This window comes from Neoarius graeffei, chromosome 27 (assembly GCF_027579695.1).
Source record: "Neoarius graeffei isolate fNeoGra1 chromosome 27, fNeoGra1.pri, whole genome shotgun sequence".
Taxonomy (NCBI): Eukaryota; Metazoa; Chordata; class Actinopteri; order Siluriformes; family Ariidae; genus Neoarius; species Neoarius graeffei.
The window spans coordinates 2147578-2171089 of record NC_083595.1 but is presented as its reverse complement, the minus strand read 5'-3'; the positions used below and the strand labels follow the sequence as shown (position 1 = coordinate 2171089).

General features: G+C 45.2%; 1 protein-coding gene across 1 annotated transcript in view; it reads left to right on the top strand.

Moving 5' to 3' along the window:
- LOC132875210 (amine sulfotransferase-like) overlaps window positions 1-23512 on the top strand; it is a 40169-nt gene that overhangs the window by 12101 nt on the left and 4556 nt on the right. The window contains exons 2-3 of the mRNA XM_060911907.1: window positions 7652-7854; window positions 20866-20992. Coding sequence (XP_060767890.1) covers window positions 7652-7854; window positions 20866-20992 — 330 coding nt within the window. The remainder of the gene's footprint in view (window positions 1-7651; window positions 7855-20865; window positions 20993-23512) is intronic.

Genomic DNA, 23512 nt, shown 5'->3' with positions numbered 1-23512 from the left:
CCACTTCTCCATCTGCACTGTTGATTTGACATTGGCCTTCCAAGCCCAGTACACCAACAGAACAAATGCATCAGTGTCATCACTCAGGATACGTATTATTGGAGCCCCTGCTTCAGCTGCATGGAGCATGGAGCTAACTAGGGTGATGTCAGCCTCTTCATGCTTCACAATGCAGTCTGTGTCGTTCACAAACAAGATGTAATTAGTGGTGAGGTCAAAAGTGCACAGAAGGCGTGATAGGTGTTATACCAACAAAATATGACCTTGCATCAGGGAAGTTAAAGATACTGCATGAATGACATTCATATTATCCATACAAGCAAATGATAAACAATTGCTTGCACTTTAATGAAACACTTACAGTATCCACTACAGTATATCTGGTAAGGCATTAATTTAGATTTTCCAACATACTGTAGATTCTTTACACTTAGATTACTTTATCCAGTCCAGATGGAATTGTCGATGTTAGGGGTATAGTCATTCACCATGGGAGAGAAAAGTGATCAAGTAGAGAGTCAAGTAGCAAGTGAATTTCATTTCATTTCATTTCATTTCATTTATTATACAGGAATTTTTAAAAGTAACAGACAGTTACAGTTTAAAGGGCCTGGCTCAGCTTCAGCTGGTTTTCAGCAGGTTCCTGTTCTGCAGCACATAAAACAACAGGAGTACAAGACACCAACACCAGACTGACAAGTATAGACACCACAATACAGTATAATAACAGCAACAAAAACGTGGGACAAGGATAAAAGTAAACAAAAGAAAACAATATTACACAGACATAAATCAGTTAAGGTTTTGAATAATGTCAGTGTATGTAAGTATATATGATGTGTTAGTGGTTACAAGTATAACTATTCAGCAAAAGAAATATATAAGCCTTTTTAAAATGAGTACTAGATGGTATTATTCTAATGTGGTGTGGAATATCATTCCATGTTTTAGTGTAAGCGTGAAAAAATGATCGCTGGCCATAGGTGTTTCTAAAGGCTGGCACTGTAAGAAGTGCCCTAGTTACTGATCTTGTTGTCCGTCCCTGTTGCATGTTAGTTGTTGGAAGGAACACAGCAAGACTAGCTATGGGACAGTTTGATTGTAGCTGAAAGTAAAATGTCATAGCATGGGTGTTAATGTAGTTCTGAAAAGTAAGAGCATTTGAGTGGGTGAGTGCAGTACAGTGATGTGTCCAACTAGGAAGTTGATGGTGGATCTTAAATGCTCTGTTGTATAATCTAGCAATTGGTTCTGTGATTTCTTTTGTAGTGAGAGACCAAATAGGAAGACAATAAGATAATGTTGAAAGAATAATTGCGTGTAAATATGTGTGTGATACTGAGGGTGACAAATATGGTCTGATCTTACTATAAACATATAGCTTCTGATTAACTTTACTTGCTAACTTAATTGTATGTTCTCTGTAAGTAAGATGTGAATCCAAGATCACACCAAGATATTTATAGGTTTTTGTGGTCACAAGGTTTTGATTTGAAAGGGTAATAGGGACAGAGATGGACAGGCTTTTCCTTTGGGAATAAAAATACATACATTCAGTCTTCTTGACGTTGATGGTTAAATGATTTGTTTCCACCCAATCATGAAGATGCTGAAGGTCAGATAATAGTTTTAAATTAATAGTGTTAGGGTCAGAATCAGAAAGAAAAATAACAGTGTCATCGGCATACAACAAACAGTTTGAGAATTTACAAATACAAGGAAGATCATTTATATACAGCAGGAAAAGTAACGGACCAAGTATACTACCTTGGAGGACACCCATATTACACTCTAAAGAGTCAGATCTTTCATGACCAATCTTAACAACTTGTGACCTATTAGTGAGATATGAAGACAGCATTGAGATCACAGAAGAAGATAACTGAAATGAGATAAGTTTGTCCAACAGAATCTGATGGTTTACAGTATCAAAAGCTTTACAGAAATCAATAAAAATAGCACCAGTTATATGGCCTTTGTTTAAAGAGTGTCTAATGTGTTCTGTAAATAATAATAGTGCCGTCATAGTTGATCGCTTGGCACGAAAACCATGCTGGGAGTCATTGAGCCAGTTTCCATTTTCAAGGTAAAAACTTAGTTGATTACAGAGGATTTTTTCAAGTAATTTGGACATTACTGGAAGGATTGATATGGGTCTATAATTTGATATACTAGTGGGATCATCAGATTTAAAAATTGGAGTGATTTGGGCAGTTTTCCAATAAGAAGGAAAAGTAGAGAACCTAATACAGAGATTTATAAGATGATGGAACATAGGTATGAAAGTGCTAACATGAGTGTGTCAGTGTCTGGACTAAATATTTTACTGTCAAGTAAAAGCTAATTATGTAATACCATAGAACAATAACTAAGTAAAAGCTAAATGTGTAATACCATAGCAGAAAATTAGGATTGAGAGTCTGGAGAGGTCAGTGAAATGAGACTTTTATTCTCTTTCTCAGCCCAGTCTCGGTTTTTAACATTTAATTAATGTCCTGAATTTGACAAGTCAGAGCTTTATTTTCCACTAGCAAGATGTAGGTGGATGCATGTGTATGGATGCGTATGATGACTGACACAAGCACAGAATGTAGGCTGTGGTAAAAAATGTAGTTGGTGAACTGTGTTCTTCACAGATGTCTGGGAAAGTGGAGCTGAATTGTCAGAATCCTTTTTCTGGTGACTTTTGGCAGTTCTCTTGGTCTGACTAAGACCCCGTCCACACGTAGCCGGGTATCTGCTAAATCGAAGATATTTTTCTACGTTTTGGCCTGTCATCCACATGAAAACACATCAAAAACTCCGGGCAAAGTGAAGATTTTTGAAAACTCCGTGTATGCCTTTTCGTGTAGACAGAGATAACCGGAGTTTTGCGTTTTAGAACGTCACAATCTGCGCCAAAAGAATGACAACAAATCTGCCCTGACGTCAAACGTGCGACCTTTGTTTACTGCAGAAGCCAGATTAAGCATGGACAAAGAGTAATGGATCGGAGTAGTGCCTTGAAAGCGTTAATTATTGTGCAGGTGCTATTTACATGTTTAATTTTAGAAGCCCAACTACTGACAAGATTCCCAATCAACGTTTTCTTGCGTCTTTTGAAGTTTATACTCCAAAATTGTGTTTAGAAGCAATTCTGTCTCCGAGTCTGTCCAGACGAACGAGCTTGGCGCCATGTTTTATGTTTAGGCGGAAGTGACGCCAACAGAGGGCTATTCTGATGTGATTAGGGGGTAGGATTTGGGGAAATAATGCCATCTACAGGTTTGGAATGCTTATGAATGTGATTGAAAATGCAGATGTTCGGTTATGTGTGGAAGGGATTTTTTTCGAAGACGAGGTGGTGTGGATAAAACATTTTTATAAACGGAGGGGGGGAAATGTACGGTTACGTGTGTACATGGCCTTAGCCTTTATGGCTGTCTACTACTATTACTACTGTCTACTAGATTCCTCAAAAGGTTTTCACCAACTCAGACCCCCCAAGTACACATATTTACCCTTAGAAACCTTTTTTGACCCTGGCTTTATCAAACGAATTTAGTTTTGTTTGTATGCTAATTAGCATATTTTTGTTGATTTATGGCCTCATTTGCATATTTAAACATCAAATTACAAAAACATGCAATACATTTTTTTTCTCATCTTAATATGAGTAAGCAACTGAGAGAGTTTCATGGTGATATCTATTATTTAATTTTTTTGCCTATTCACCTGTAATAATCTCACATTAATCGCCTATTTATGCTAATTATGCAAATTGCTCAAAGTGCAACTTTGGGCAACCAAACTAAATTCCATCCAATAGGCCTATAGATGACATTTATGCAATAAAACTTTAGGGTACTCAACATTTCTGGGTTTACTATTGGGCCTATGGGGATCACGACTAGACTAAAATCACTACGAATCAACACGAAATATAGACCTCTTGAATAGTATCCAAATAAATCGCATTTAACATCTCTAATATAGTTCATCAACAGTCAACCCGACAACATCTTAGCGGTGATCTTGATGAGAGTGTTTTGAAGAGTGTTTTGGTGAGTTTTACTTTGTTTTTGTATGTTCAACGAGTTGAATGAATGTATTACAATGTAATAAGCTAGCGAGGTGAAGCCTATGTTTATATTTGTCAAAACACAGTTATTCAAGGTGTTTTCACTAGCTTCTGAATGTTAAAAAAGGGAAATGTATAATAGATTATTCCCTATTCCTCGACATTTTGTCGGTTAATTTGTGCTTTTGAGTAATGGCTAAAGGCCAATTTATGCTGACAACGCAGTCCTCGCAGATGGTGTCACAGATGGCGTCTGCGTAGCCCCCCCACCTTCGCAGACGCTCTGCGCGCACCTCCCAAAAATTGTGACCACCGCAGAAGCCTCGCAGACAGCGTCGCAGACAAGAGGGCTCTGATTGGTCCACTCCAGGTCCACTCTACATCCGCTGTACACGCACTTCCACTTCCCTACTCTCCCGGTTTGGTTTGTTTTCACGACCGCCATTTTTAAAAACACGAGCTAAGATGAAGCAGCACGAAGAGCGGTTGATCGAGGAAGTGAGGAAGTACGTACATCTATACGACTCCAGTTCTAGTCATTATAAGTAACTGGAGGATAAACACTCCACTAACCACACCCACCAACTACTCCTAGCGATTTTGCAACTTCGCGCCCCCTTGCGTTGTGGCGGTGAATAACATCGCGCACGCCTGTTACTCCCCGCTCAACGATAAATTACAACTGTCTGCAAAAAGCTATCTGCGAAAGCCTTGTCGCAGGAGCATGCAGAGGCCCTAAGCCCGAGTTCATTTTACGTTGCTATGGTGACAGTCAGTAGCGAGAGGAATAGTTTAGCATTCCTCCGCTATCGCTATGTAAAATTAGAGTATACAGTTTTACTGGTGAGAGGAATATTTATTTATTTTATGTATTTTTATGGCCTGTGTGCAGGCCAGGTTTTTTTCCTACCCCCGGGAGAGTTTGAGGACAGCTTGACAGATCGGACCCTTTACTATTCAGCATTTGCGAGGCAGCGTACGAACTGAACGATAATTGAAGTGGACACTAGATGGCGAGCCTACCCAAGAGATTCTTAATATAAGGATTGAAACCAGCATTCGATACACGGTTTTACTCAAACTGAGCTATTCTTTGAATATTGACTGAGCTATTGAACAAATCGAATTGGACGGATCCATTGGACTGAAAAGTTAAAGTGTTGCAACACAGTAATCTATTGAGGGCCTTCAAATAGAATAGAAACTTGTGAAGTGTGAATGGGTGAATGTGTTTATTTTTCCTTTTATGGTTTCCTGTCAAAGTAAACTGAAAGGTTAAACAATTAATCAAACAGAAGAAACATTTAAAATACTTACCTAAAATACTTACCTGTTAAAGAGAAAGAGCTAACTCAAAGAAAACTAGAAATGAATAGAATCAAATAGCTTAAACATAGCTAAAGCAATTGTTACTGAAATAAGCTATTCAGACTATAACATATCGGTCAAGAAAAGCTAGAATAAACCCATATTCAAACTTATTTAAATTTATTCAACAAGAAAAGATTAAACTCATAGGACTTATTTAAATACACATTTTGCACTGCAAATATTTATTGATCTATTTATTCACTTAAATCTTGTACTGTATATTCATTGATCTATTTATTCATTTATCTCTTGTACTGTGAATATTTATTGAACCATTTACACTGATATATTTATTGAACTACTTACACTCAACCAATCCAACTTACTGATCCTTTTCATATTCATTATTATTCAGTAAACTGCCGGCTTATTTGTATCCATGTCTCATGTCTCTTCCTCTGTACAACACACACCACTAACGAATCTAGAACTGGTCCAGTAGCACTATTTATTAATTATTGCATTTACAGTGTTACAAGTGCTACAAAAGTCAAAGCATATCTTGAATTGAAGCACCTGTTTCCATTTCCTCACTGGCCCCTCCCATAAAGTTGTTGCACTGGTGCCGAAACCTGGGACTGAAGAACAAATGCTGCCATGGAGTCCCCACCAGTCAGAGAGTTCCTCCAGACCCTCACGGTTAACCTCCAACACCAGCACCAAGAGCTGCTTGCCCTATCCAATGAGTAGGTGCAGCGCTTCCAGGCCCTGCTTGAGATCCAGGTGAAAGACCGGCAAGTGATGCGGAGCTTGGGTCCAGGCAGCTGGTACTCCAGGGGATGCTCCTGCAGCCAGGGTTCCTGTGCAGCTGGTTAAGATAGGGCCGCAGAATGACACAGAAGCCTTCCTCGAGCTGTTCAAGCATGTCATGGAGGCGAGTATGTGGCCAACCTTGTAGTTGGTAGCTCACCTACTCCTGTTGGGGGAAGCACAACTCACAGCTTGGCAGTTCCCCGCCACCAGCATGCTAGAGTATCTGGACCTGAACAGGGCTATACTACATCGAGCTGGCTGCGGCCCAGATAAGCATCACCAGTGGTTCTGTGTACTGTTCCACATTTGCATTGCACAGGTGCATCCCAAAATTGATAAGACTGCAGTGATTGTGGACTGCCCAAGACCTAAGACCAAAAAGGGGGTGAGGCAGTTCCTGGGGCTGGCTGGCTACAACAGGTGGTTTGTGCCTAACTTTTCTGATGTCACCAGCCCACTGACTGACCTCACTAAAAGGGGGGCACCAGATCCCATCCAGTGGATGGAGCCGTGCAAACAGGCTTTTGCTCAGGTAAAGGCGGTTTTGTGTAGGGGCCTGCTATTGCATTCTCCTGACTTTTCTCTCCCTTTTCTTTTGCAGACCAACACGTTGGACAAAGGTCTGGGGGCTATTTTGTCCCAGGTGGTGGAGGGGGCGGAGCGCCCAGTTCCGTACATCAGCTGTAAGCACTCCATACGAGAGGCAAAATATAGCACCGTGGAAAAGGAGTGTCTGGCAATCAAGTGGGCGGTCCTCACTCTCCAGTACTACCCACTAGGATGCTCATTCACCCTCTGTTCTGACCATGCCCCACTCCAGTGTCTCCACCGCATGAATGATGCCAATGCACAGATTGCTCGTTGGTATCTAGCCATTCAACCCTTTACATTTGAGGTGATCCACAGGCCAGGGGTGCAGATGGTGGTGGCAGATTACCTCTCCCACCAGGGGGGGAGTCAGCTGCAGGCCAGATCTCTCCCTGGCCTGAGTTGGGCGGTGGGGGGTATGTGGCAACAGGGGTGTGGTTGAGCATTGGCTGTGAAAGCGAGGAGTCAGGTTGAACCAGTAGGTAATGTGTGATGAGGTGCACCTGTGTCTAATTACTGGCTATCTATTAACCTGTGTCTCTGTGTGTCTTTCATACAGCCAGGAAGAAGAAATAGAGTTGTGACACCCCATTGTGTGTGTGTAGTGAGTCTACATAGTAGCAAAAGTCACTGAAAAGTGCCAATAAAGTCAAAGCATACCTCGAATTGCAGCACCTGTTTTCAGTTCCTCAGTGACCACTCCCATAAAGCTGTAACAGTTACCATGTCAAGTATCCCAAAGTGTTTGGGTCACAGGTTGTCTTGTTTGTCTTCTTTTGCATATCAGATGCGACATTCCGGACAACACAGTCTGAGATCATTTGCAGTTCTACCCCCAAATAAGTTTCCTTTTGAAGATGTGACCTCTGTATCTTTCAGGTACGGTCTGGACTCAGAGAATCATGGCATTGCTGTATGAGGACAAGTTTCCAGAGTCTGTGGATCAGAATTCATATTACCACATGCCATGGCTGGAGTTTCCCATAACAGGACCGGACTATACCACTCGCCACTCACCTCGCCTCTTCTGCTCTCACCTCTCCGAGCACCTGATGCCCTGTGAGGCACAGGGCAAAGGAAAAGTGGAACACACATACATACATACATACACAAACACACACACACTGCTCAAACTTTACCATTATCCATGGCATGTGTGTCCAGTCCCCAATGCTAATATTAGCTAGCACTCTGATGGTGATTTCTAAGTTATGCTAGCACCAAGTTAACAGTAGTCTCTTCTGGCCCTGCTTTGGTCTGTACAGTCAGTGGTGATCCTAGAGTGATTTACTCCCCGGGCGAAACCCCCTGCTGCCCCCCCCCCCCCCGGCCCAACCCAACAACCACCTCCCACCCACCACCTAAGAAAACACTAACTTCATCCAGAACACACACGACCCCATACACAAACTCACAACAGCTAGCCAGGCAGGTCGTCCGACTTAGCAAGCATCAATAATATAAGGCTAATTAGGGCACTAATTTATGTCACTCACTGAAATTGATTCATAAAGCATACCTTTTTCTTTTGCTCGTTTCTCCTCTTCTTTCCTTTTCTTCCGGAACTGGGCACCTGATGGCTTTGACCTTTTCCTATCCATTAGATCTATCTCCGAGTACGACTCCATTTATTTGTCATTCGACCTCCTCCTGAATGATTCCCCCTTCCCCCAACACAAACTCACCGTCAGTGTGTAGTGGTGATCACCTAACGCGAGAGGTGAGACTGAACCATTTCAACTTGACCAATTGACCACCACGACCACAATAATCTTGGGAATTAATTTGGTTCATACACACAATCAAACGTACAGCCGTTTTGAAGTTGTTTGGATTGTTCTGCTTTTCTGTTCTCTCCTCTTTCTCGCACACACACGCACACACAAAAGCGTTTGCTCAATGTAATGTAATGTGGTCTGCACATTTGAGAGGCGTCTTGAGTTTGTGTCCTATGCATTGCAGCACCATATTTGGTTTGTTATTTAAATTATACGGGGTTTTGTGCCCACAGCAAACGTGACGCATGATGGCTTTTGCTGCATGTTACACTTGTGTGTGTGTAACACTGCTGCAAACCCTTAATTACAATTGAGCTACAAGAACTGACCAACTTCAGGTATTGACGCCTCTTGTTATGATGACGTCACCTGCGCAACTTTGGTATTGGGCTTCCCCATCCAAAATGTTCACCCACCCCCCTGCCCGTCTTGGGTTTTTTTTTGGTGTTTTTTTTTGGGGGACCTTTTTATTTATTTATTTTTTGGGGACCGTTTTTTTTTTTCCGCGCCCGTGCTCGTGCCCCCCCGCGATGCCGCCCCGGGCGGCTGCCCAGTCGGACCGCCCCCAGGACCGCCCCTGTGTACAGTAATAAACATGATCTTTTATTAATGTTTTGTTTTTCTTCTTCCAGATCATCTATGTGAGCAGGAATCCCAAAGACATTATGTCCTACTTCCACTTCTGTCAGCTCCTTAAGATTTTAGAGTGTTCAGAGATGTACAACGAGCTGATGGAAAGATTCTTCAGTGGGCGGAGTCAGTATTCTTCATACTCAATGTGCGCGCGCACACACACACACACACACACACACAAATGTCATCAAAGTCTCTGATTTTTAGTTTCTCATGGCTTCATTAGAGCATATACGCAGAGCCATGGCCTCACTTTTTGTTTATAAATGCCTGAAACCTCAAGAATGGCACAGGAATAGTTTTAAGCATAAACAATAAATCTAATATAGTAATTTTTACGATTAAAGTGATTTATACAGGTAGCGGTCTGAGTGAATGACCTTGAGATCCGTGACGTCACAGCAGGAAGTCTATCGGTTTCATCACCATTTCCACTATACTAAAATACAGAGCTGACTGCAACTCCGATCCTCCATTTTGAGCTAATTTATCGCCATGCCACATAGACGTGTTTTTGGCCAGTGCAGCAACACGACAGAAGGTGGATTCATGTTGCATTCATGGCCCAAGAATGTTCAAACTGCAAAGATTTGGACGCATTTTGTGAGAAGTTCACGGGCACATTGGGCGCCTATGAAGTGGTCTCTCCTCTGCTCTGCACATTTTACTGAGGACTTGGATGAAACCTCTTATCTGTTGAGGAGCGTTGACTATAAGCCTGTATTGAAAGAGGGTGCAGTACCAACAATTAAAGGAAAATAAAGCTATAAGAAAAGGGAATGTAAGTTCAGTTGCACCAGTTCTCCCGGAGTGTGAGCCAAGGGTTGTTGCTAAAACCCAGGACAGAATGGGACATATTATCATTCGGGCGGTGACCTCCCCGCAGTTGTTGCTAAAACCGGTGATGTCCCATCCTGTCCCAGGTTTTAGTAATTGCCTGAGTCGAGCAGTAATGGCGGTGTACTCAGTATGGAGAAAATGGAGAATGAGTGGACCAGCCGTCTGATTTCTCTGCTGGATATACTCGCCTCAGCAGCAATATCTTGCCCATACGTGGAAGAAGTGAATGAATGGAGAACTGAACGAACAACTGAAAGTCAGATTGTTTCAAAACAGTCGGCCACAATATCGGCCTTCAAGAAGCGAGAACACAGATGGGTAAGCGCCGACTCTCATTTGGATAAAAAACAACAAAAACAACAACACTCGTTGTTTACCTGAATTTAGATTAATCCATGTAACTTGTATTGTGTGTTTAAGTTAGCAGTATAAGATTATTTAATTTGCTTCAGAATGTGATTGTCTCAGTTCATCTGATTATTTAATGAGCCTTTTACGTTTTATCAGTGAAAATGCATGCATGTACATGTATGTTATATAAGTTATAACACCCGTCCTGTTTTAATGAGAGTCAACCCACAATCAATGAACTCAAATCAGTCTTAGTTGAGCGAGTCGGTAACGGTATTTCTTACTTTCACCATAAATGTTTATTTATATAATTTTGGTCTATAGTTGTAAAAGGCCTCGGCCTTAAAACTGGTTCCCGCTGTGACGTCACGCACTCAGGGCTGGTTGGCTCAGCGGGGCAGCTCCAATCACAACTTTGCAGTCGATTTTAACTCTCAAATATTTTTTTTATTCCCATTTATACAGCATACAAGAGTCAAGGATGGAGATATTATCCACTCAGAAATGTATTGAAAAATAAAGGTTCTGCATATCTCCTTTAAGTTGATGTAGATTTCATCACACTTTTCATTAACTATTTTGATTTGTTGAATTAATCAAACAATTCTGATGTTTGTGTTGATTCACTGTTCTGCTGAAATGAAAATGTGTCCATGGTGTGAAGGAGAATCTGAGTGAGTGTTCATCTGCTAAACTTACAGAGAAACTTTCTCTTCATTCATGACTGGCCTGGACGGTGTCCCAGGACAGGTCCTCAGAGACTGCTATGGAATTAACTGAGGTATTTACAAATTCTGGAAAATTTACAGATTCTTGGATACACACATATCAGAGGAGCTGACGTGGACATACAACACACACTGCCTCGTTAAAAAAGCACAACAAAGACTATATTTCCTGAGAACTCTCAAGAAAATCAACCTGTCCCAATAGCTGCTGATGTCCTTCTACTGCTGTACCATTGAGATCGTCCTCACAAACAGCATCTTGATATAGTATGGTAACCAAGGGCGTAGGTTTGGTATTAACATTGGTGGGGACATAAACCCAATGCCAACCCCCAGTGGCACCAACCTCAGGTCAACATTAGAGGGTCACAATATTTTGCTCCGTTGTGTTCCACCAAAAGAGTCTCCATCATCTCTCCAAAGGCCAGACTTTTAAAATTTGAAGTTCAGAACTGTAGTAATTCATGAATAATAATAATATGCAATTCGTTTGATTAACTGCAAATCTTGCATGTGATGATTAACTCATTCTAGCAATTTGCAAATGTGTTTTACAAGCGAATAATGCATTGACTGTCGGGAGGGTGTATGTTCCTTTCCCTCATAAATGGAAGTAAAACACATATGAAGCCTTAAACACTGCATTCCATGAGGCTGGCAGGGGGAGTCGGCTCTTTTCTGTGTGATCTGTAACTAGTTTTAGAATGCTAGTTTAAGCTGATATGTGATTGATCTAACAGTAAAACAGGACGAGGTCTCCAGAACTTTTTTGACACATTGAAAGGTTACAATTTTACTTGGCAACAGAATGTATCTGAATTCTGATTGGTTGTTGTATTATTGCCCTTTTGTTGTCTTCTTGAGCCCAGAGCGGAGAGGGGAAGGAGAGGAGGGAGGGACAGGGTTCTGCTGAAGCGCAGATAGTGTTCTGGTCGAGGAAAATTGTATAAAATGTATTTCTTCAATTCAGAACACGCTAAATCACTTTTGTAATGTTAAATGAAATGAATGACAGACAAGGAGACTGAATAATAAAGACATATGAACTTTACTTTAGTTATAGTGCATTACACTGCATTATACTTTCCTTTCCATTATACCACGGGCGATTGCTCTAAGACAACGAGGGAGGCTCAGCCTCCTCTAAAAATGATGAACATTGCGTAGGATGAATTGCGCTAGGCTTATGTTATAGCCGACCTTATAACATTGCTATTTCAGATCCAGAATCATAGAAATATATGTGCTCAACCCACTACAGTGCGAAATCATTCCGTTATAACTTTCCCCAGTTCGCCTAATGTGTGCGTGAGTTTTTCCCCCTCGTGACAGCGCAATGCAGCCCAGCCTCAGTGGACTTCAATGGCATTTGGGAGCTCTGCGCTTTTCAATCTCAAAATGCAAGATGGTTATTGGACAAATACAGCGGATGTATGTACTCGGAATGTGACGTTTTCAAAAGAGAGGCGGGAGTAACCAAAAATTTCTGATCCAGAAGGCGGAGGCTGTTCTGCTTATTACGTGAAAATGTTTGATTTGATTAAAAGGTTGTGGCAGTTCCTTATGTATGAGTGGAGCACAGAGGACGGCAGGACAGAGATCAGGTTGACACACAGCTTTATTGTCACACTTTTCAGATTGACAACTATGTTTTTAGCGTTTACAGACCACACACTCGGCATCTGATTCCGGGGAGAGCTCCTCTGCTCTCGCTCTCCCTCCTTAAATAGGGCGCGGTCACTGGGAAGACACAGACAAACACAGGTTAATTGCAGTCAGGTGTAGTGATTCTGCCACTTACCTTCCCTGACTCCGCCCTCCTGTCACAACCTGGCGCTTGGCCACGCCCCCGCTGCCACATACCCCCACCGCCCGACTCAGGCCAGGCGGCCGTCCAGCCCGCAGCCGACTCCCCCCCGCTTGACGGGAGAGGAAGTCCGCCACGACCATCTGCGCCCCCAGCCTGTGGACCACCTTAAAGTTGAAGGGTTGGAGTGCCAGATACCAACGGGTGATCTGCGCATTGGCATCTTTCATGCGGTGGAGCCACTGGAAGGGCGCGTGGTCCGAACAGAGGGTGAACGGGTGCCCCGGCAGGTAGTAATGGAGGGCGAGGACCGCCCATTTGATCGCCAGACACTCCTTTTCAATGGTGCTGTAGCGCCCCTCACGCACTGACAGCTTCCTACTGATGTAGAGGACGGGGCGGTCCTCCCCCTCCACCTCCTGGGACAAAACTGCCCCCAGCCCTCTGTCCGACGCATCCATCTGCAACACAAAGGGGAGAGAAAAGTCAGGGGAGTGTAGAAATGGCCCCCCACACAGTGCAGCCTTTACCTCTGAAAAAGCCTGCTGGCATTGCTCCGTCCACTGGACCGGATCTGGGCCCCCCCTTTTTAGTGAGATCAGTCAGTGGGCTGGTGACGTCCGAATAATTAGGTATAAACCTACGGTAATAGCCAGCCAGCCCCAGGAACTGCCTCACCCCCTTTTTGGTCTTGGGTCTCGGGCAGGCCGCAATCGCTGCCGTCTTATTAATTTGGGGATGCACCTGCCTGTTGCCCAAGTGGAAGCCCAGATACTGTACTTCCACCCACCCAATCGCACACTTCTTTGGGTTGGCTGTGAGCCCCGCTCGCCTCAGCGACCTAAGGACGGCCCTCAGATGTTCAAGGTGCCTCGGCCAGTCATTACTATAGATGATGATATCATCTAGATACGCGGCCGCGTACGTGGCGTGGGGGCGGAGGACCCTATCCATCAGCCGCTGAAAAGTAGCAGGTGCCCCAAACAGCCCAAACGGGAGGGTGACAAATTGGTGTAAACCAAACAGTGTGGAAAAGGCTGTTTTTTTCTCAGGATAGGGGAGTCAAGGGGATCTGCCAATATCCCTTCATCAAATCCAGTGTCGAATAAAAGCGAGCAGTGCCGAGTCAATCGAGCAACTCATCAATACGAGGCATTGGGTACGCATCGAATTTAGACACCGCGTTGACTTTTCTGTAGTCCACACAGAACCGGACCGACCCGTCGGCCTTGGGTACCAAGACCACCGGGCTGCTCCAGTCACTGTGGGACTCCTCGACGATGCCCATTTCGAGCATGGTCTCAAGTTCTTCCCAAACCACTTTTTTTTTGTGTTCGGGTAGCCTGTATGGGCGGATATGCACTACTACCCCCGGGGGCATCTCTATGTGATGCTCTATGAGGTTAGTGCGACCGGGCAGGGGCGAGAACACATCCGAAAACTCGGTCTGCAACTGGGCGACGTCTGTGAGTTGGGTCGGGGAGAGGTGGTCTCCACAGGGGACCGGAGAGGTACGTGATGTCAATGCCCCTTTTTGAACCTCCGGCCCCAGCTCCGCCTTCTCCGGAACCACTGACACCAACGCCACGGGGACCTCCTCATTCCAGAGTTTAAGCAGATTGAGGTGATAAATCTGTAGCGCCCCACCCGTCTGTTCGCCTTACCTCATAGTCGACGTCCCCGAATCGCCGTGTGACCTCAAAGGGTCCTTGCCACTTGGCGACCGGAGCTCGACGTGGGCAACAGTACGAGTACCTTATCTCCCTGGGTGAACTCTCTAAGGCGCATGCCCTTGTTGTACAGGCGGGCTTGCCGTTCTTGGGCCTGCCACAAATTCTCCTGGGTTAGGTGGGTGAGCGTGTGGAGTTTTGCGCGCAGGTACATAACGTATTGAATTTTGTTCTTACTTTGTGAAGGTCCCTCCTCCCAATTTTCCCGCAGCAAGTCTAGAATGCCGCGCGGCTTACGTCCATATAATAATTCGAATGGGGAGAACCCCGTGGAGGCTTGGGGAACCTCTCGCACTGAAAACAACAAGGATTCGAGCCACTTATCCCAATTACATGTGTCCTCACTTACGAATTTTTTAATTATATTTTTGAGGGTGCGATTGAACCGTTCCACTAAACCGTCCGTTTGTGGGTGATACACACTGGTGCGGATCGGCTTAATCCCCAATAACCCATACAGTTCGCGCAGTGTCCGTGACATAAATGTGGTGCCTTGATCAGTTAAAATCTCTTTCGGGATTCCAACTCGGGAGATAACGCGGAAGAGTGCCTCTGCAATACTGCGTGCTGAGATATTGCGCAGAGGCACTGCTTCTGGGTATCGCGTTGCATAGTCCACCAGAACTAATATAAAGCGGTACCCTCGTGCTGACCGATCTAATGGCCCGACGAGATCCATCCCAATCCTTTCGAACGGGGTCTCAATTAATGGCAGAGGGCGCAAAGGCACTTTTGGAATGGCTGCTGGATTTACTAACTGGCATTCACAGCATGCCGTACACCACCTACGAACATCGCCGCGAATCCCCAGCCAATAGAATCGGGCCATTATTCGGGCTAGTGTCTTATCCTGCCCTAAGTGTCCAGCCATGGGATTAAAGTGAGCCGTCTGGAATACCAATTCCCGGCGGCTCTTTGGAATTAAAAGTTGCATGACTCGCTCTTTCGTCTGAGTGTCCTGTGTCACTCGGTATAACCTATCCTTCATAATAGAAAAATAGGGGAAGGACGGGGTGGTGTTCGGCAGGAGCGTTTGACCATCGATTACTCTCACTTGGTCAAACGCATGTCGCAGAGTCTCGTCTCGCGATTGCTCTAACGGGAAATCCGCGAGGGATTCCCTGAGAGCGAGAGGAGGAGTGGGGGGCTCCTCACTCTGACGCAGGGATGACGTAGACGGCTCTGTGACAGCTGCTCCCGCCAAAGTGACACCGGGACCTCCCCCTGCTAAATGGCAGGACCCACTCTCTACTAAGTGCGTCATTAAACCCTGAAATCCAGGCCAATCAGTCCCCAAAATTAACGAGTGGGTAAGGCGAGGATTAACTGCCGCCTTCACTATAACTTTTTCCCCTCTGAAAAAAATGTGGACTGACACCAAAGTGTAGCTGTGAACGTCCCCGTGCACACACAACACCTTCACCCCCTGTGCTCCCCCCAATGCCTCGTTTTGAACCAGGCTTTGGTGAATTGAGGTCTGATTGCAACCAGAATCCACCAACGCCTGATATGTATCCCGTTGAATACTCACTGGTATGCAATACGCTCCGGCCCGATCGAGGGCGGCCTCTGGCGCGTCAGGGATCCAAACCACCGTGCCCACCTCCATTGCCGTGCACTGCTGTTGGAGGTGGTCCGGCTCCCCGCAGCGCCAGCAGACCGGCCCGGGCTTTCCCTCTGTACTGGTGTTCTGGGGCTCACTCACCTGAGGTGGGGGAGAGACAGACACAGAAGGGAGAAACGGGAGGGCACCGCGGGTGCGGCGGGCCGGCTGGGGAGGTGCCGGCCCCCGCCTCCGCGGTGGGGGAATGGGGCGAGGACGGGACACAGGAGGAGGGGGGGGAGAGAGAGAGAGAAGAGGAGAGAAAAGAAGATGCCGTCTGCTGTCCTGCCGCCGGGACAGCCGCTAAATGGTCCTCCTCCAGCTCGACTGCCTGATCCAGCGACGCTGGGCGGTGGCACTGGACCCACTCCACGGTTCCTGCTGGCAAGCGAGCGATGAACTGTTCCAGCACCACCTGGTCGATGATTCCCTTGGCGTCGCGGTTGTTGGCCCTCAACCACCACCAGCAGGCGTCCCGGAGCTGCTGGCCAAACGTGAACGGCTGGCTGACTTCCTCCAAGCGCAACGCGCGGAAGCGCTGGTGCTGCTGTTCTGGGGTGCGCTCCACGCGCTGGAGGACGGCCCGGTGGAGGTCCGCATAGGCCAGCCAGCGGTCGGCGGGGAGCTGTAGAGCGGCCAGCTGTGCCTCTCCCGTTAGCAGGGGGAGGAGGCGCGCCGCGCGCTGCTCCATTGGCCACCCCGAGGCTTCGGTGACCTGCTCGAAGAGCGTGATGAACGCCTCGGGGTCTTCCTGCGGGCCCATCTTGGTGACGGTGAGGGGAGACGGACCCATGGTAGGAGCGCTGGTGGACCCCGCCAACGCGAGGAGGTGCCGGAACACCTCTCGATCTTCTTGTTGGGCCAGCACCAGGGCCTTGAAGCGTCACTCTTGCTCCTTCCGGAGGGTGACGAGCGCCTGGTGCTGGCTTTGCTGGGCCGTGGCGAGGGCGTGGACCAGGTCGGCGAACGGGGAGGACTCCATGGGGCTGCTCGGCTGGTACTCCACTTTTCCCGGGTTTCAGCACCACTGTGGCAGTTCCCTATGTATGAGTGGAGCACAGAGGACGGCAGGACAGAGATCAGGTTGACACACAGCTTTATTGTCACACTTTTCAGGTTGACAACTATGTTTTTAGTGTTTACAGACACACACACTCGGCGTCTGATTCCGGGGAGAGCTCCTCTGCTCTCGCTCTCCCTCCTTAAATAGGGCGCGGTCACTGGGAAGACACAAACAAACACAGGTTAATTGCAGTCAGGTGTAGTGATTCTGCCACTTACCTTCCCTGACTCCGCCCTCCTGTCACAAACCAATGCTTGGCCACGCCCCCGCTGCCACAAAGATGTCTGGGCCTCGAACAATGTCCACATCATCATCGGGTTGTTGTTGTTGTTTACATGTGTCATGTTACCCAAACTCGGTCAGGGCTCTGCAGGTCTTAACTGAAGCGCTTCAGATTCAGGGTTAGCGGGCTGCTAAAGTTTGCAGGCATTTCACAAGCAAGACTTGGTGCAATATTAGCCAACATTAGCACAATCTGATATGATTTAATAATGTCTTTGTGACCTTAATGAACACCAGTTGTTGCCAGTATCAAGTCGGATTGTTATTTCTACGCCACACAAACTTAGAAAACAGTCATATTCGTATGTTGTCATTTTTACACACTGAATACGAACTGTTGTGAACTGATTCATTTTAGAAGCAGATTAGATTAGATTAGATTAGATTAGATTAGATTAGATTAGATTAGATTAGATTAGATAGAACTTTATTGATCCCTTTGGGAGGGTTCCCTCAGGGAAATTAAAATTCCAGTAGCATCATTACAGGATAAACAGAGAATAGAAATAGAGAAAAACTTCTAGATAAATTAAATTAAATTAAATTAAATTAGGTATTTGCATATACAAATATAAAAAAGAATAAGATATGGGGAAGGGGGGGGTCCAACAGAAGAGGTATTGCACATTATATTGCACATTATCCAGTATTGCTTATTGTCAGGCTAGGCTACTGCTCCTTCCCGTCCTCTATCCTCCTGTTACCCCACCTCCCCCCAGAGAGGAGTGGTACAGTCTGATGGCGTGAGGGACAAAGGAGTTTTTGAGTCTGTTCATCCTGCACTTGGGAAGGAGCATTCTGTCACTGAACAGGCTCCTCTGGTTGCTGATGACGGTGTGCAGAGGGTGACTGGCATCGTCCATGATGTTCAGTAGTTTGTCCATTGTCCTCTTCTCTGCCACCATCATCAGAGAGCCCAGCTTCACGCTGACCACAGAGCCGGCCCACCTGGTCAGTTTCTCCAGCCTGGATGTGTCCTTCTTGGATGTGCTGCCCCCCCCCAGCACACCACGGTGTAAAACAGGACACTGGCAACCACGGACTGATAGAACATCCACAGGAGTTTCCTGCAGATGTTAAAGGACCGCAGCCTCCTCAGGAAGTATAGCCTGCTCTGTCCCTTCCTGTACAAGTGGTAATCTAATGTTACATTCCTCAAGGACAGTTTGCTAGCTTGCTAGTTAGTAGCTGGTCACTGCACTGCAACCACACTTGCTAATTGACATGGGAGCCAAACTTGCTGTTTTCGTGACCACTCCCCCAGAGCGAATATCCATGAGCAGATTTTGCATGGTGTTTCGCCCAGTGGAAAGCTACAGTAAGCATTTGTGTACTGCGCACGGAGCACGATTTTTTTTCTTCAATCAGAAATATTGGTCGGGACACATCAGCCGTCGTTTGATGATGGTAGGGACACGTCCATACCGTCCATACCCAATTCTACGCCTATGATGGTAACAACAGCTCTGCAGCAAATAAGAAGGCACTGCAAAGAGTCATAAAGACTGCAGAAAAAAACATCAACAAGCAGCTGCAGGCTCTTGAGGACATATACACATCTCGCTGCCTGCAGAAAACACACTGCATCCTAAGGGACTCATCCCACCCCACCCATCAACTGTTAAAATGTCTGCCCTCAGGCAAACGTTACAGAACAATCAAAGCACGCACCACAAGATTCAAAACAGTTTCTATCCCAAATCTATCACCACACTGAACTCTGCTCTGAAGTCACAGACACACCACAATCGATCATGTGCCAATCTACCCACATTTTGTACAATACTCATACTGCCATCCATCCATCCAGCTATCCATTATCTGTAACCGCTTATCCTGTACAGGGTCGCAGGTAAGCTGGAGCCTAACCCAGCCGACTATGGGTGAGAGGTGGGGTACATCCTGGACAAGTCTCCAGGTCATCGCAGACTCATACTTACAGTTATTTATCTATTATCAAGTGCATTATCCTCTCTTGTTCAATATCTATTATCACAATACCAATTGCCAAGTGCAATACCTATTACCAAGTGCTCAGTGTATGTTATGTGAATGTCTGTAGATTGTAGACCTTTTTTGTTTGTAAATTTTGTCCATAGCTTGTAAATTTATAAACTCTTATGTCTGTAGATCTTCTTGTTTGTAAATCTTGTGTCTTTTATGTAAATCTCTTATGTGTATATTGAGGAACGTTTTGTTAAGGCAGTGCTCAACCTTTACCACTGTCCTTAACATGTGTGTCCAGTCCCCAATTCTAATAGCGGCGAGCGGAGCACCATACCAAAGAAAAAATGGTAAACCCATCGAGTCGATTTTTTGTGGTTTGTCTGTGTACGTGTACCACTACTCATACACACCGCCTAGTGGTCAGTGTTAGTAATTACCACTCATACACACCGCCTAATGGTCAGTGTTAGTAATTACCAGTCATACACACCGCCTAGTGGTCAGTGTTAGTAATTACCAGTCATACACACCGCCTACAGTGGTGTAGTGGTTAGCACTGTCGCCTCACAGCAAGAAGGTCTGGGTTCGAGCCCCGTGGCCGGCAAGGGCCTTTCTGTGTGGAGTTTGCATGTTCTCCCCATGTCTGCGTGGGTTTCCTCCGGGTGCTCCGGTTTCCCCCACAGTCCAAAGACATGCAGGTTAGGTTAACTGGTGACTCTAAATTGACTGTAGGTGTGAATGTGAGTGTGAATGGTTGTCTGTGTCTATGTGTCAGCCCTGTGATGACCTGGCGACTTGTCCAGGGTGTACCCCGCCTTTCGCTCGTAGTCAGCTGGGATAGGCTCCAGCTTGCCTGCGACCCTGTAGAAGGATAAAGCGGCTAGAGATAATGAGATGAGATGAGATGAGACACACCACCTAGTGGCCAGAGTTAGTAATTAGTCATACACACCGCCTAGTGGCCAGTGTGAGTAATTACAGTCATACACACCACCTAGTGGCCAGAGTTAGTAATTACCAGTCATACACACCGCCTAGTGGCCAGTGTTAGTAATTACCAGTCATACACACTGCATATTGGCCAGTGCTTGCCAGTAAAGAAATAAAACAAAAGAGACTGGCTATGATAGAAGAAAATTCTACAACCCAGAAACAGATGGGAGCTCCGCTTTTAGGCAGTGCCTAAATCTATATATTATTAGCTAGCGCTCTGATGGTGATTTCAAAGTTATGCTAGCACCAAGTTAACAGTAGTGTCCCTTCCGACCCTGCTCTGATCTGTACAGTAATAAACATGAGCTTTTATTAATGTTTTGTTTTTCTTATTCCAGATCATCTATGTGAGCAGGAATCCCAAAGACATCATGACGTCCTACTTCCACTTTACTCGGTTCATGAAGATTTTAGAACAATCGGAGACGTACAACGAGCTGATGGAGAGATTCTTCAGTGGGCGGAGTCAGTATTCTTCATACCAGGCTTGTAGTACTCAAGTCCAGGACTCGGACTTGAGTCCGACTCATGCCCTAATTTTAAGGACTCATGACTTGACTTGGACTTGAGCACTGATGACTCAGTCTTGGACTCGTGCATTAACTGCATTCAGCAGAGATGGGACCAAGTCACACATGTGCAAGTCTCAAGTAAGTCTCAAGTCTTAACCTTCAAGTCCCAAGTAAGTCCCAAGTCTTTTTTGTCTTGGGCAAGTCAAGTCAAGTCACAGGCTATGTCAAGTCAAGTCAAGTCCTATAATAAGTCAAGTCAAGTCGAAGTCAAGTCACCTTAGGCGTATTGGCGTAATTTTAGCAGCAGGATATGAATTTAATACATTGAAAAGGCAATACATAAGTAAATGTCAGTAAACATCCCTGGCACATGTGCCCAACCTGTTAAATATTTCCATTTTAAATACTCGTTCTGTAAAATACATAAAACAAAACAGTAATAATGTCACAAAGTTATTTATTGATGGCAAAATTGATTGCAAGATTGAAAGCCAACTAAGTTTCTCACATTGTCATCAGCCAACAAGAAAAATAAACAGAGAATTGGCATTCTGTTATGTGCGTAGTTAAAAGAGGGTAGGACGACCCCTTGGGTTAACAGGGGCATGAGCTCCTCCAATCTCTAATCACGTCAGATGAGATGATTATTATTAATCAGATACACGTGGAGAAACCTGAAGTGACTTCGATGTATGTTTGCGCCAGTAAAAAAAAAAAAACCCAAAGGATAGAGAAATGTGTCAGACATAACTTAGATCTCAAAAAGAAGACCTGTTCGCCCGTGCAAAAGTGACATCATCTTATTCCATATGACAAGCTACAGAGGTGTGTGCAAAAGCGCTCTCTCGCTCTCTCCCTCTCTGAGGCTGCCTCAGCCTGTGCGGAGCGGGGACATATAGAACGACTTTGGTGCGGGAGTCTTGGTTCTCGCTATAATAGATTGTTACGAAAATAAATGTTAAATGAAATAATGCATCCCGCGCATTCCTTTCCACAGGAACTTTGCTCACAACGTTTCGGTCGTGGCTAACGCACTGTCCTCCTTACCACAAGTGCAACGTTTCGGGAACAATACGGAAAGGACAGTGCGCGGGATTCATCTTTCCTTGAACAATTACCCAGAGACTTTTTAAATTACCTCACTGGGAAATAGCCAATGCACCTGTTCAGTTACAGAGTTGTGCTCTCTAAATTGTAGTCATTCAAACCATTGTTTTGGCGGCCTGGTAGCCTGATATACTAAATGTAAATTCATGGTTTGGATGACTGCACAATTTATTTTCGTAACACTGTGTTACAGCGGGAACCGAGACTCCCGCGCACAGTCAGCCTATTTTGCAGAGTTTAGTATCGCTGCTAGCCTGCATTCAAACAGCGAGTGGCATGCCGGGGAATCCAAATCGTGGCGCTTTTTTCAATAGTGCATGATAGGCAGTGGGACGGAGTTTTCTTTTCTTTTTTGATCGGGTAGTGTGACGAAAAAAATGTGCAGGTTGCTGCACTGCTATTTCAAACGGCTATGATAAACTCCCCTGCCTCTCTGCCCTATGGACAGTCTGGCTAATGTACACGAACACACTTACACGAATTTGTACTGCTCATGAACGTGTACATGTTCACAAGCTGACCATTAGCTTCACCCTGAAACAGAACAACAGGGTAGGAAGCTGCTTATGTTATTCAGCATCACGACTGCAAAGTGCACAATCAACTTACTACTACTGATATACAATATCATTAAACTTGACGTAACTACATTGCTTACCAGCATTCACATAAGAATTTCACAATAATAAACTGAATCCCTAGCTACATCTGCAACGGCTAAAATCCTCCTACCGCTCACTCTCATGGCTAACATTGGCTAACGAGGAGTTTAGCTGCTATCACCAAATAACAACACATTAATAAACTTACTGGGCAGAATGGATCTTCAAATGCCGGACAAAATTGGAGGTCGTGGTCTGGCTGTCAGAAATCGTCACGTTGCAAATCTTGCACTGCACCGTTCGTCGTTTACCTTCTAGGCAGTAGCCCTTGAAGCTGAAAGTGATTACTCTTGGGATGGCTGACATGATGATATGATGTGAAATCTGTGAACACATCGTGGCATGGGGCATGGTATATAGCCCACGCAGACAGCGTGCCTGATGGACAGGGCAGTGACAACGCAACGGCAGTGCAATCAAAATTACTGAAGTATGTGCATATTACATTTTATTTTCACAATAAAAACACGGAAATAACACTCAAGTCACTCAAGTCATCGTGTGTCAAGTCAAGTCAAGTCCCGAGTCTTAAACTTCCAAGTCCGAGTCAAGTCTCAAGTATTTTCATGTTTTGTCAAGTCAAGTCACAAGTCATGAAAACAGTCCCCAAGTCTCAAGTCCCCACCTCTGGCATTCAGACTCGTAAATTGGAGATGAGGACTTGGATTTTTTTCTGTATTTTTTGTAACATGCCATAATAATTT